Source organism: Oryzias latipes, chromosome 14 (genome assembly GCF_002234675.1).
Source record: "Oryzias latipes chromosome 14, ASM223467v1".
In the NCBI taxonomy this organism is placed as follows: domain Eukaryota; kingdom Metazoa; phylum Chordata; class Actinopteri; order Beloniformes; family Adrianichthyidae; genus Oryzias; species Oryzias latipes.
In genome coordinates this window covers 26,442,968-26,458,400 of record NC_019872.2, presented here as the reverse complement: position 1 = coordinate 26,458,400, position 15,433 = coordinate 26,442,968, and the positions used below count along the sequence as shown (strand labels likewise).

The window sequence follows — 15,433 nt, the reverse complement described above, 5'->3', positions numbered from 1 at the left end:
TCAAATAACTACTATAATGTTAAAACATATAACTAAAACCCATAAAAACACAAAGAAAATTCAAAACTTCATATTTATGATTTATCAAAACCAAGTCATAAGCAACCATTAGATGAGGGAATAAAATTACATCTATTCTCACATGTGACTTAAAGCTCATTTAAGTTATTTTTCTTCAGAAAATGTATATTAACTGTATTTTTCACTATAAAACTTTATTTGTCATATTATTATGATGTTGCATGTTTACAAAAAAGGATTAGCGCCATGGAGAAAAAAAGAGAGGGTGATGAGAACTTCTCACTTTCATTTGAGAATTTTGATTAGAATTTACATTTTTTCGAGTCCAACAGTTTTGTAGAGCAAACTTGTTTGATAAACCTGCCTTTGTGTCTTCCATTTCCCCAATAACTTCCTGATATTGAGGATTTAACCGAAAAAGCAAAACAGACACATTTTGTTTTGGACATTAATATCTTTTCTCTTTTATTAAGACAAGAACTCTTCATTGTTTTTGTAAAAATGTCTATTTATGAACCAATACAAAATGTGTATGGGAATGTGGAACTCCTTTTTCTCCATTAATACACGTTACATTTCCAAAGTACAGCAGAGAGACAAAAGAATCAATCGGAAACAATGACCAGTGAAACAATCCAAGATTTTTGGGAATCAAAAGGCGGTGGAGCTTTCAAAGTGACAGAAGTACAACCCACAACATGATCCTGCTTCATTTCAAGAAACATTGAACTTCTTCATGATATGACAACAGAAAAGCAATACTAAACACATTTTTACAATGCACCAAATATTAAGAAAAATACATAAAACATGTACAACATATATGCAGGTTTTGGATCTAAAAGAACGTGTTGCACTTGACTTGATGGATGGGTTCCTTTCCCGACAGGTGGGGCCAAAACTTTGCATTCTACCTGAGATGCAGTCACGTCGGTCATGGACCTGAGACAGGACATTATCAAAAGAATTTCACGTGGGACCTCAGTTTAAGTGCCAAGTCTTGTTTTAATTCATTCAATAATTCCAATATGTAGTCAAATGTTTCAATCAATTAAATTGATTTCTTTCTTTTTATCTTAAAGGGGCAGGGAAAATTGACGAAAAGAAATGGGATTTTTATTTCAGAAAAATGGAAATATCTACATAGTAAGTAGGAATGCATTATCCTTTGAAGTAGAAGACAATATTCAGTTCTAGTCCTTTACTGACAAGTAGATTTTTCTGAAGTCGGACTTAAATGGAAGCTGCCACATGTCACTGAAGCAAAACAGCGCTCACTGTTCAATACAAGTCACACATTCTTGGAATAACTGATGAAGTGACATCTGCCTTGGAATTCATCAAGCAATAAAGTTTTTTTCATTTGTTATTATCTTTTTATTTTTAACCAGACATCAGACCGTAAAACATCTAACCTCACCTGTACTACCACTCAGGCCCCGCCCATCAATTTAACACAAACACGGAACAGTGTCATCAGCATACAGTGTCAACTTTGTGGTGATTCGTCAGTGACCATATAAAATAAATCAAGTTTTAACAGATTGGAGAAAGCTGGACAGCATCTACAGCATTTCTCCGATTAAATCCCTACAAACTGCCACATTTAATGACAAAGCTAAAATCATACGCATGGCTACACACAGTCTGGCTGGTGTCGTCTAAAATAGCAAAGAACACTTCGTATGCACAGATAAGTCCTGATCAGGTGAAACGACGCCCTCCAGCAACCCCAAAATCCTCAGTGTGGGAGGACTGAATGCTGTCTTCATGCATGACGATGGTTATTAAAGCTATCACACTTGTGATGTGTTGAAAGTCGGAGTTGCGGACTGAGAAAAAAAAAGAGACGCTTAAACGTTCACAGGAAAGAATTGTCTGCATGATGGTTCACACAGCGAGCAACAGCAAAGAACCAGTGTGTCTGCATGCAGGACGTGGACCGTCTGCGGACTTCCGTCAGAAAAACCTCTGGACTTCGTCAATTCTGGCAACAGGGATTTAACTCAGGAAGAATTATTTCATAATCCTCAGATCAAATATTGATTACAAGCATGTGTCTGTATTTATGTGCAAGACAGACACAGAAATAAAATGGATGCATTGCTGCTATAAGACTTTATTAACTGTGCATTTTTACGCATCAGTGAATTCTTTGTAAAATGAGGCATTTCGGGAAAGTGACATTTTGAGTTTCAATATAGCTTCTGTCTGCAAGATTTTAATGTCATGTACTTTTAGATGTGACTTTCACTAAAGACTATCAGATCATACGATGAAAAATACACAAAAAGCTGCACTTAGACCAAAAAAAAAAAAGAATGATGTCTTCATAATGCAGGAAGATGGGTAACTTTTTTGTAAAAAAAGTGAAATCATGTGGGGCCAGTTGTCAAAAATCAAATATTTTTGGTAAGAACTTAAAGGTGTTTCCATCCCCAAAATGTTACAAAAATCTTTTGAAACAAGAATTTACTTTGATTTACAATAAATGACTTTTTAAAATGTAAAATAAATGACGAACCTCTCTCTGAAATATCGCACAGTTATTACATGATCTGTCAATGTGAGCATTTAAAAAAAGAAATATGTTTTTTTAAATTGTGTTTCCTGAGCTAAACTGTCCCAGGGACAATATATATTTTTAGAAAAATTTGGTTTTACTGGGGTCCGCGCACAGCTGCTAGAACAAATTGGCAGCTTTTTGCAGTGTTTTTTCTTTTTGTCTGAATTCAGGAGGAGTTTAAAAAATCACTGTATGTCAATCTCCCATCTGGAACATCAGGGTTTTTTTAGGGTTTAACTCAAAGCACCAGAAAATTTTGAGGATTTTTCATATCTGCAGTTTGATGGACTCAGTTTAGTTGGGTAGGTAATTTTGATTTAATTTGTTTTCCCATTGCACTCTCAAGATTAGACCACATTGCCTGAAAAAAGAAATTGTAGATTTCAAAAACTTTGCTTGTTTGTGGGCTGCAAAGAAAGAAAAAAGACTCGAGGAGGTAAACAGCTCTTCCTCTATGTCCTCCCATGGTTTTGAGAAGAGCCTTCACCTCCTTACTCCATTACCCATAAATCAACATTCATTCTCTCTATAGTTTGTATCCCCCATACTTGGTGCTGTTTTTCCTAATTTATTCTCTTCGGTTCTTTCCTGCTCTTTGGTCGAATAGTCTGTCCAGACTCTGGTTCTTGAAGTTGAATTGTGCATCTGGACTCAAAGGCTGATTTCCACTAGTGCGTCTCCATTGCATCGACAAAAATAGATAGAACCTTTATCAATCAAAGGTAATGTTGACATCGCCTCGTCATGCCTGCATCTCATTCTTGTCTCCGAACCTCAACGCAGGATTCTGTTTCCAGTCCGTTAACGTCGCGATAAAAAGCCGGAATAAAAAAGAAAATTCCGGGTTTTGAAATATGCCAATGGGGATGCACTGCAGACCACTGTAAACTCAGGGTTGGTCTTCTTTCCTAGTGAAAGAAGACCATCGCTCATCCAAATGGCTTTGTCAGTCTGATGAAGCCACTTGGATGAAAGATTTTAAGTCCAGACGCCACGACTCAACTTTGACATCCCCTGAATGAATGAGAAACGTCACCAACAGACTCGAGTTCATTTGCACATACAGGAACTAAACTTTTACTTGCTTCCCAAACGAAACTAGACAATCGAGAAAACGTAATAAGGCAAGCAAGCATGAATGAGCAGTTACCGGTAGTCTATTGAGGCTGGATTTGTCCGCATCGTTTGAGCCCCTGCTCAGACGGTCCAAAGGTCCTGATGTTCCAAGATAGGCCTGTCAAATACTTGGATTGAAAATGACCATTTTAGATGAAGGACAGGCGGTCCGTCTAACTCGAATCATCCACAGACGCCACAGAAAGAACGTTGCTCGCCGTGCGAACGCTTCAGCGGTCCATCAGCACGCTCTCACTGCTTACGGCAAGAAGCTAATGCAAGTCAGGGGTCAACACCAAGGAGCACAAAATGTGGAACAAGTCACAAGCAATGAATGACTTTTGGCATCCTCAGCACGCACCACCTGGCGCAACAAAACTGCCCCAGGGGTCAGTTTTGACGGGTGATATATAAAGCAAAACGGAGAGCATCACACACATGCAGAACGCAGGAAATATTTAAGTATACAAAAGCTGCCGCGGAAATGCCAACGATGACGAAAACCTGTCTCCTTTACTCTCCCACACATTTGCCTGTTCGATCAAACTTACAATGAGCGTGATACAAAAAAACCCCACAAAGGTACTCGACTGTACTTCTAATAAAAGCGTAAAAAATAGGTCTAAGTAAAGATTAGTGTTCATTACAGCAGTGATTTCGCCGGCTTATGCTTGGCATTACACGAGCCTGATAAAGAGGGAACAAAAATGTTTGTTTTTGGAATTATGTACAACATTTCTGATCACCTTTAAAGACCCACTTCGATACTAAAACACTAAGTTTTTTGTGGCGCTTTTCTGATAACGGACATTTTTAAAGAGAATCAGGTTTAAAATTGTTTTTCTGAGTATTTCTCTAGCCAAATTGCTGTGAATCTGGAGCGGACGAAAAAAAATGGCGCTTGAAAAAGACGGTATTTGTGACGTCCAAAATATGCCGGGTGGGCCACAAGCTCCCCGCTCTGCTCCATTCTGATGCATCCACCAAACAGAAAGCTGTCGCTGCAAAAACTAAATATCAAGAGGGTAAAACAAAAAAGTACCTTACTTTCAAATAAACATATCAAGAACGTTTTTCAAAGGCCAAACAATCGTAGGTTAAGAAATTGTTTTCTTAAAATAGGAATTCTTGCTTTTTTGGGGTGGGAAAAATAAGTTAATTCGACAATTTTTTAAATTGTTTGTCCATTTTGAGTAACGCCAATGAACAGCTACCAAAAAAAAAAAAAAAAATTCTACAATTACAATAAAAAAACAAAATAAACAGCAGACAAATTTGACCCCGTGGGTTCTCCAGGGCTAAAGAAAAAATCTGCCAGTAGAGTAAAAATGTTTCCGGGGCCTGTTTTTGCAGTGCAATCATGGGTGATGGGAAAGGGTGGCGGAGTTGCTCAGTTCCAAAGGCCGCAATTTAGAGGTGAATTTCTAATGAACTCCTGCCGCTCTGCAGAAACTATGTCCTTGAAAACGACACAGGTTTGTTTGGCTAAAAACAGCATAATTCGAATTAAAAGACCAGTGGGAACGCTTTGAAAATAGATCAAAAGAGGATCGGACTGGGACTTTAAGTTTTTTTCCAGCTGCCACAGCTTCTGAACCAGGAATGTGCCAAACGGGAGTAGAGGAATTTTTCCTTTTTTTTTCTCATTTGTTTGGAAAAGAATGTCTTGGGCTGGGAGGAGATGGAGATCACTTTGAACCCATCGTAGTGATCCAATAAGAATCCAGCAGGACAACAGGCCGTCGGTTTAGATAAATAAAAGGAAAAGTGGAATGGAGGCAAAAGAAGAAAACGGGGCAGCGAGGAAAAATTCAGTGACACTTCTTTTTACTAAGAAAAGTAATCGATTTAGAGAGTGAACTAACATTGTTTATCTGCCCTGATGCGCAAACTAAGGTTGCTAAAATTGAATTTAGATCCTGAGAGAATTGGAATTTCCCTCTATATCATGTTTTGCTGCCTCCCCCTTTTTAAAATTGATTGTGGGTGATGGTTCTTTTTTTTTTCGGAGTCCGCTACGACAAACCTTTGCCTCATTTAAATCCTTTGTACATTGATATGTAAAGCGTTCCATGCATTTTTTTTTTTCCTTGGAGCTGTCAAAACTTGAGGGAAAAGGAAGAGGAAGTGATGGCTTGAGACAAAATCACAGTATACTGGAAAGTTGTTGTGATGCAGGAGAGGACTGGGGCGCGCAGACACTTACAGAAACGAATCGTGGGCGGTTTGCCGACAGCACACCGGGAGAGACGAGCGCTGGTGGTGAGAGGGGGGGGTGTTACTAATGAAGCGTGGAAAACGGGAAGTGACGTCAACACAGATGCAACGTGTGGATAAAACAAAGAAAAATCCGAACAAGGCACAGAAGTTTCTGCAAAAACCAAATCAAACCAGCAGTAGGGAAGGTGTTGAATGGTGAAGCTCTCTACAGTGATTTCTGGCAACGTCTGGCAAACCCTCCCCCCCCCCCCCAACCCGGCCCCTTCTCAGTTTACTGAAAACCCCACCTTTTTTTTTTAAAATCTTTTAATATTTTTTTTACACCGTTTTTGTTTTTTTTTAAACACACAAAACATTCCCTCTACGTCTGCAGACTAGACTAAACAACGGCTTGAAACCAGGCTGCTCTTTACAACCTCTCTACTTTCCGACCCTCTCTAAAAGCGATCCAGCTCAAAAAGCCCTTCTTCAGTCCCCTTCTCTGCCCCCCTATCTGCCCAATACACCCCCCCCCCCCCCCAAAAAAAAAAAATACAGCTCCGTGTCCCGAGGAGGACTTTGGAAGCGAGGGGGCGGGGTCCAGTTTAGATCAGATGTAGTACTCCTTCTTCTCATCGGAGTTGGTGTGGCCGCCCTCGGCGTTGATGATGGCCGTGTCGGCGTCCGCGGCGTCATCTGCCCCTTTGGCTTCGTGTGTAAAGTAGGTCCCTGAAAGGGGGTGGGGGGTGGCACACAGTCAAAGACCTGATGAGAACCTGCTGCTTGGGTAAAAAAAGATTTAAACACTTTGGCTCTAGCACCTAATTACCCCCAGATGATCAGCGATATTCACATCATGTGACATTTCCCTCCTTTTCATTAAGAATTACAGTCTAAAAACCAAGGATCGAGAGCGTGGATCACAACTCCAAATTAACCTCGTCAACTTCAGCAAAAAGAAAACGTCACTTTAAAACCTCTTACAGGACGTATTTCCATCCTGGAGTGGTTTACTGGTGATGACACGCTGCAGGGAAAAAACTCGCACAATTTCCAGAGTTTTTTTCTCTCAAAATATTTTTTGAGATCTTGACAAGGTACTCAAGTGTGAAGGAAAAGGTTTTAAAGGGCCAATGTCAGGTAACTTTGAAGCATTTCAGAGTAAACCATAGCCTTATAGATGAAAATATATCACATTTGCCACGCTAAAGTCTTTTTTTTTTCCAATGAAATAGGAGTTATTTTGGCAGTTCATTTTTCAATCAGGAAGTAAGACGACCCGATCTGTGACGCTCCGCCTGTTGCCGCGTGTGGGTGCCGCCCATTTCATGACGTCCACCTGAAGCCGGCCTCGGCGGCGCGTCTGCGTCTCGCCCACCAAAACGAACAACATCCGAACTTTTACAAAGATGGATGTGCATATCGTGCATATAAAATGAAAGCGCTTAGCCAATCACCGCTAGCTCAGCGGAGGAAGTGGGTGTGTGTGTTAGCCAGGGGGGGCGGTGCTGGCAGTGCAGACTCTTCCTGGAAGCGGTGGTTCTCACTTTGTTACATCACAATGTGGGAACCCGCTCGTTTTCATGGATTGGGACAGGCTGGTGCTCAGAGCGCAGGTTTTTAGAGGAAAACCAAGTGAATGGATCAAAATACCACTTTGGGGTTGTGTTTCGTGTGGAATTAATGCTGTAACAAACTAAAAAGCTGAAGGGGGGGCCTTTAATGTAGACAAATATCAGAAATCTGTGTATGAGAACGGGACTGGTGACCTCTTCCCTCTGGTGTTCTGAGTGGAAAATCCCAATAAAATTAAATAAACAGCTGTTATTCAGTCATTTCTCAGAATAACCATTCACTCCACTATTTTATTAATTGTGCATGTTCTTGATAATCCTTGTTCTTTTCACAAGATTTTTCAGCTGTGAAAGTAATTTACGTTTTTAAACTGCCCTATAAATGTAGGCGGAGCCTTTAACATTGGAAATCTTTGATTGACTGATGCCGTGTAGCCTCCTTTCAACAGGCTCAGTCTTGATTGGCAAGAGTGGTTGCCATAGAAACGACAGCTCAGGGGTCTGGCTCCAACATCGGCGCATCCGTGTCATGAAAATGGGCGCCTGACTTGACTACATTTGGTCTGAGCCAGAAGTATATGAAGTTATATTTGTGTTACTACAATGAGAACAAAAGTCCCCGATTTGAAATCAAAACTGTTAGCAAAATGTTCAGTTTTAAAAACAAAGCTTTCTAAGTTACAAATGATTAACTGCTTCTTCTGGGTTCTACTAGACCAATCAGCATGAACCCTCATCTCTGTGATTGGCTGTTTAGTGGGCCAAATATCACGCTAAGCTCAGCTGAGAACACAAAACAAAGATAGAGTGAAAGCAAGATTCGAAAGCAAATTTTTAATGATTTCATTTGCAACTTGGAAAGTTTTCTTCTCAATTTAATAATTTTTCATTTCAAACCTGTGACTTTTGTTCTCATTGTAGTGGAACAAATATGACTTCATAGGTAAAAGCCGTTTTTTATGTGTGACATCACACTCACTCGGTACACTTCCCAGATAAATTTTATGGTTGAGACAGGTGTTGGTTGGTTCAAAAAGAAACTGCCTGAAATTATTTGCAACAAACCGAAATAAAAACCGTTATTATATTCGTAAAAACATTCTGGTTTTGCTATAGTTTATAAACGTTCACTACGATATAGAAAAAAAAGTGCATGAACATTTTGGCTCGACAGGTTCACCTATGGAGTCCCAAACTGTTCATAAATAAAGAAATAAAGAAATAAGTAAACAAATATGTCCTTGTGGGATCACATAATCAACCAATAAATCTCTCATAAATATTATGAAATTGTGAAAAACCTGCACACAGATTTTAAATTAGCCATTATATTATTAAATATGTTTCATTTTGCTTTAAAAACCAGTGCATTATTTTAAAACAGCATTTTAAAATATTCATTTTTAATCATGTTGAATATTATAATAAATCTGATTTTTTTTCAGAACCTCAGATTTCAAAATCAACATTTTCCAAAGTAGCTTTGTGTGCATGCAGGTTCTTCACAACTTCATGATCTTTTTATATATTTGTGAGAGATTTATTGGTTGATTATCTGATTGCACAAGGACATATTTATTTATTTAATTAGGAACAGTTTGGGACTCCATATTCACCGAGTGGTTGACGAATTTGATATTTTGTGTAGGTCACCTGTACAGGTTTGCCCATTTTTTTACTTGCAGTCATTCTGTATCCGCCCGTAATGGCAGTTGTGGTTTAGGCTTAAGACGGGAAAAAGAATCCAGAACAAAATCCAGCACAAGGATCTCAGCTGCACACTTTGCTTTAAAGTTCTGGTAAACTTTCCAGCTCATTCGAAGAACTGGCGAGTTCCCCGGAGTGGTTCCTCCTCCGCCACGCCGTGGTTTGAAAATGCTGGTCTTGTTCATTCCTCATCACTTGATATTCTTTGCACACGTCTGTTAGCTCACCTCACAGATCTTTCCTTTACACTCACAGGTTGGTGTGGAAAGAAGTTGTGAGCAAACGTGATGTTAAAACAACAAAAAAAAGCAACTGCGTGATCAACAGACTGATGAAGCCATTAATATTACATATTTAGTGTGAGAAAAGGGCACTTGTTTGACGTACGCGCGGCGAAATGTAATCAGAAGGCCCTGGCAGTTGTTGACACGCAGCTGTGAAGCTAACGGAATCGGCGTTAGGGGTTTGAAAAGGTCAGGCTGGCTGCAAATAAATGAAGCGCGTGGGTCAGAAGGACGCCGTGGGGCTCCTCTAAACTGCGGGGCAGCCATGAACTGCGCTGTTTTCCCCCCAAGTTCGATTGGCGAACATGTAAGCTTGCAAACAGAAATCAGAGGAGACTCTCCAGAAGCACCATGAAATAAGAAAGCGCTTTCTTCTGCACGTCTAATTCTCCCCATTGACGGCACTTCCTCCTCTGAAGTGGTTAATGTTCCCAATTCCATTTCTTCCCATATGAGAAACACCAAAGTGTGAAAACTGCTATAGATTGTAATTATTCTGCAGCCACGAGGGCGACTTACTACATTTATCATCGTATTCATCAGGGCTGCATGAAAAATGTAATTTTACTCATCATCAGTAATCCATGGATGTCTCTCTATCTTTTAGAAAGCATTCAATTAAATAATCAAACGTTCTTGCAATGAGGTTGGGAACAGGCTACGCTCCAAAATAAAATAAAAACTGTTTATGGAATCAATTCCATCTACTTTGTTTATGGAGGACTTTAACAATTGAATAAATGTAGATGTGGAAAAATACAGATTTTTTTTGTTGGTTGAATTGGACGATTTCCACAAAATATTTAATGTCAACCTTTGAGCTTAAAGACCTACTCCAATGAAAATTGTGTTTTTAGGGACATAATTAAGAAAATTAAGAAAAAAAGTTGCGATTTTAAGTTTTTCTTAAGTGAGATTTGGGTTGTGCACATAAATCCATTTACTTTCACCAGTTGATGTCCGTATATTCTGCACATTTAAAGTCCAAGTTGTTTCTTTATAAATCCTTAAAAAAAATTTCTGTCCACACTTTTCTTGGACTTTCTCAAAATCTGCTTTTTATTTATTTATTTATTTATTTATTTATTTATTTATTTATTTATTTATTTATTTATTTATTTATTTATTTATTTATTTATTTATTTATTTATTTATTTATTTATATTTAAGTCTTAACCCAAATCAGTGGTTTCATTTTCCCTGGAAGTGTGTTCCTTGATCAATAGTCTGACTGTCGTCTCCTGTCATGTGACATGCTGCCTTGGTGAAAGTAAGGAACATATTTGATCGAAACACAATCATCCATTAAACAATCACCTAATGAGAGGCTTTCACCCTTATATTAACTGCCCTAACAAGTGGATGCGGGCTGTCTGTACTGGCGAAACGACGTGTCAAGGTCGAAGACCGTTTGGTGAACCCGTAGAGCAAAAATGTCCGTGCACGGGTCGTATTGAACACGTAAATAACACGTGGGATGTAGGCGTGTCGTACGGATTTTTCCTTTTTTCAATCCCCTCAAAACCTGTGCACTGTACAATCAGAGTGCAGTTTGTGTGGGCATCCCACTTGTGTATCACGTGCACACCCCGTGCATGAACATTTGCATGGTCAAACTGGAGTGTGACGTACGGACAGCCGTAGGTCATAAAGTGCATCTAAGGCTTAAACTGCTGATGAATGACAGGTTTGTTTCTGTAAATCCAGATGATTGTATCTATTGTACTAATAAATGTCTTACTAACACCCTAAAAATTCTATTATAATGCTTGTTAATGCGTTAACAAAGCTTGTTAAGGTATTTTAATATACCCTCACTTCTTATTATGTTTGAGGAATCTTCATATTTCCGATTTACTCCTAAGTTTATTTGTGTTCCTTCGTACCTTTGTGTCTTGCAAAGTAGCGACCCAGGACAATGAGTAGGCAGAGCATGGCGAAGACGACCACGGCCACCACTCCCCCGATGACTGCATGGTCCACCGTTCTCGGCGCTCCCTCCCCAGCTCGAGAATCTGGAAACAGAGGAAAAGGAAAATCAATGCGGGGAACAGAACGGTTCAAACCGGCTGCTACAAAGCGGGAACAGCAATCAGCCACCGAAACCCCTGCAGGGATGTCTGACAGCGAAATGTGATAGAGATGTAGATTACACTTAATGCTGGAAGCTTGCCGAGCCCGAAATATGCTGCTTAACAACACTGGAGCATGATTGTGTTGGTCGCCTGTTGCTGGGAGTCGAGCCCACAGAGCTGAGTAAATTTAGAGCAGCTTGTCAGCTGCCATGAATGTTGTTCTGGTGCTTCAGCCAAGAATAAGTCACACCTTCTTTATTTTTATTTTTTTAAAGGGAGTCCATGGGAGAAGTAAGGATGCATCCATCCTAAATATTTTTTGTAACTGGAATAAACAAAAAAAAAGAAGCACATTTAAAAAATATATATATTTATAGAAAAATCTACTCAATGACAGACCAAATATATTTTTTAAAATGTTTATTTTAATATACGGGAAAAATATCAGAAGAAAGTTGAACTAAGGTCAACTGTTATAAAGCTGGTTTCAAATATACATAATATTATTCTAAATCAGTGCTTCTCAATTAATTTTTGCCAGGCCCCCCCTAGGAAAAAGAAAACGTTTTGCGCCCCCCCCACACACACACACTGGCGCAGTCAAACTATAGTATGTAGGTTAGTATCTATAAAGATTGTGTACGTATACCTGAAATTTCTAACATTTTTAACATTAACAAAATAAAAAAGCAATATAAATCCAAATATTTAGCCACATAGAAACTCTGTTCTAGTCTAAAACAGAAAAAAGCTTAAATTGCCTGAAATAAAAAAAATCTGTCATTCCTTATTTAAACTAGAAACATTTTGTCCAACTGAACCATTTGATGCAGAGAAAAATAATTCAATCAATAAATAATATTAAATGTAAATTGATCTGAAACATTAACACAGCAGCACCAATATATTTAACGTTTTGAGTCTGAAGAAATAGATAAAAAAACATTGTCCTGATTTTTCCCCCTAAATGATGGATTGTTTATTTATGATGTCATAAAGTGCAGCTGTTTTCCTGCATTACCTGCTGTCTGTATGTCAAATACTGACACCAAGTAAACCACAGGCAGGCAAAGAATATATTTATGGAAAATAAAGACACGTCATCAAAATGTCTCCAATACTTCATCAAGAATGACATTATAGCATGAGCGGAGTCATCTAAAGGCACGCCATGATCCTGTTGTTGTCGTTTTTGGTGTTTCTAAGTAAAACATAAAAAGAAATTCATCAATAAATATTGTTAGATAATCCGGTAACGCTTTCTTTTACAGTACAGTACTTACAGTGTACTTAAGTGGTATTTACATGGTACTTATAGTGTAACTACTGGGTACTTTCAGGGTACTTACATGGTACTTTTTATGGAATTTACTGGGTACTTACAGTGTGTTTACATGGTACTTTCTATGGTACTTTACTGGGTACTTACATGGTACTTTTTGTGTCTACTCTGTACTTACATTGTACTTACTGTGTATTTATATGGTACTATTTGGTTCATACCTATGTGGTACATACTGGGTATTTATAATATTCTTACTGGGTATTTACATGTTGTGCAAAGGTGTCTTTTATGGTACTTACCACATGTAAGAACAAGGTAAGTACAAATAAAGTACCTTGACCTTTAGGTCTGCACTCGCTGCACGTTTCATGGTATTTACCATGAATTTACCACAGAAACTACCCCTTAAGTACAGTGAAACTGTAACTGTAAAAGAAAGTCAGCCCTATTTCCACTCAACTACATGGTACTTTCCTTACTAAATACTGGGTATGTTCACTTGAATAGTACTTGGTACTTACCCCTTAAGTACAGTGAAACTGTAACTGTAAAAGAAAGTCAGCCCTATTTCCACTCAACTACATGGTACTTTCCTTACTAAATACTGGGTATGTTCACTTGAATAGTACTTGGTACTTACCCCTTAAGTACAGTGAAACTGTAACTGTAAAAGAAAGTCAGCCCTATTTCCACTCAACTACATGGTACTTTCATTACTAAATACCGGGTATGTTCACTTGAATAGTACTTGGTACTTACCCCTTAAGTACAGTGAAACTGTAACTGTAAAAGAAAGTCAGCCCTATTTCCACTCAACTACATGGTACTTTCATTACTAAATACCGGGTATGTTCACTTGAATAGTACTTGGTACTTACCCCTTAAGTACAGTGAAACTGTAACTGTAAAAGAAAGTCAGCCCTATTTCCACTCAACTACATGGTACTTTCATTACTAAATACCGGGTATGTTCACTTGAATAGTACTTGGTACTTACCCCTTAAGTACAATGAAACTGTACTGTAAAAGAAAGTCAGACATATTTCCACTCTATTACATGGTACTTTCAGTAGTAAATGCCACTTATTACCTTCCCGTACAGTGTACATGAACACACTTGGTCTTCTGACCTCACCACATGAGACAATGCTAACCTGTTGGTAAGGGTAAAGTAACTAAATTGTAAAAAAAATATACTGGCCTGATTACTTCTTGTAACATGAGGCAAGTTTAAAGAGAAACAAGACAGCTGTGAAAACAACAATCTTTAATATGATACGTGTCTGCAGCATACAAAGTGTCATCACAATGAAATAGGTTTTAAGTACAAAACAGTACAAAGGAGAATTCTAAAAAACACATTATTGGCCTGAGGGTCGTGCTTTTTGTCCAGTTTGGTAAAGGTGCAGGACTTCTTCAGGGTTTGTAACTGCAAGAAAATTCACAATATGAGCTCAAGTGAACATAAAAAGCATAACGACTTTGATGAAATACAAAATAAATTTTACTTATTTAATCATTTCTGTAATGAGTTTGATAAATCTCTATGAATTTTTTTATCGCTTTGACTGTAATGCTTGAAATTAATCAAGTACTATCCTCATTTAAAAACATGATAATAAATTATTCAAAACTTAACTTTTTTTAAATATTGTTCTAAAAATGAACTTTTTTAAATATATATTATATAATGTCAGGAAAATATGTAAAACAACAAGGCTAAATAATTAGTTTTAATACTAAAAACACCCCGAGTGTGTGTTTTTGTTAAGTATGGCAGGGGAAGTAAAGTTGCAAATTCCCAGCGCACTTGAATGCAGCACAACTACCCCCAAAGTGAACGTGCAGATTAATCCGGAGAACCTCGAGGCGCGCGCAACAGTTTGAATTTCTCTTCATCTGGCAGGTAAGCCAGTGGTTTTTTTTTTTAAAATATTGGATAAATTACATGTAAATATTTTAACTGATCAAACTTTATAAAGAAGCTAACCTCGTGATTTCAAGCTGCTATCTCTGTGTTTGAAACGTGACGTAAGAGCCTGTCTACCTTGCTGCAATAATTTCAGTTATTTCATGTATACATTTTCAAAGTTTGTAATGAAAATCTACAAACATTTTTGTTACTTACCAGGAGAGAGGCACCTGTAAAACAAGCACGTAGCCTAAATGATAAAGTCTGTTGTTCTGTGGTCGTTTGACTGAGCGCACGTCTTTCTGGGAAAATCAAAGAAAGGCGTTTATTTAAAATAATGATGACGTACTTCCGTCTTTTTACCGCTTTAGATCAGCTATGGTGAAGAAGACATCCCAGACGAATCCGTGAAGCCACAGGAGAGTAAGCTAAAGTAAGCTAAATCCACCAAGTGGACATATTATTTACATTAATGAAGAGTTTAAATGCCGTTTCCCCATTTTCTTTTCTTTCGCCGTTTTTATTTTATTTTTATTTATTTATTTATTTTCAAATATGATAGAGACAACAATACCACCCAACAGTGAATGTAAATGTTTGAAAATTAAAACATATTTTTGTGAATAACTGTGTTGAATTTGAAATTGCCTATTTATTTATTTTTTCCTTTTCTTTTACACTGCAATGTTTTTCA

General features: G+C 38.0%; 1 protein-coding gene across 5 annotated transcripts in view; it reads right to left on the bottom strand.

The window, feature by feature from the left end:
* Positions 1-335: 335 nt before the first annotated feature.
* The window catches only part of LOC101165248 (cell adhesion molecule 1), a 501,577-nt gene continuing 486,479 nt past the window's right edge, over positions 336-15,433 (bottom strand). For all 5 annotated transcript variants that reach the window (XM_023962565.1, XM_023962567.1, XM_023962566.1 and 2 more), the window contains 2 exons: positions 11,354-11,482; positions 336-6,631 (listed from right to left, as the gene is read on the bottom strand). In XM_023962565.1, coding sequence (XP_023818333.1) covers positions 6,513-6,631; positions 11,354-11,482 — 248 coding nt within the window. In that variant the 3' untranslated portion in view covers positions 336-6,512. The remainder of the gene's footprint in view (positions 6,632-11,353; positions 11,483-15,433) is intronic.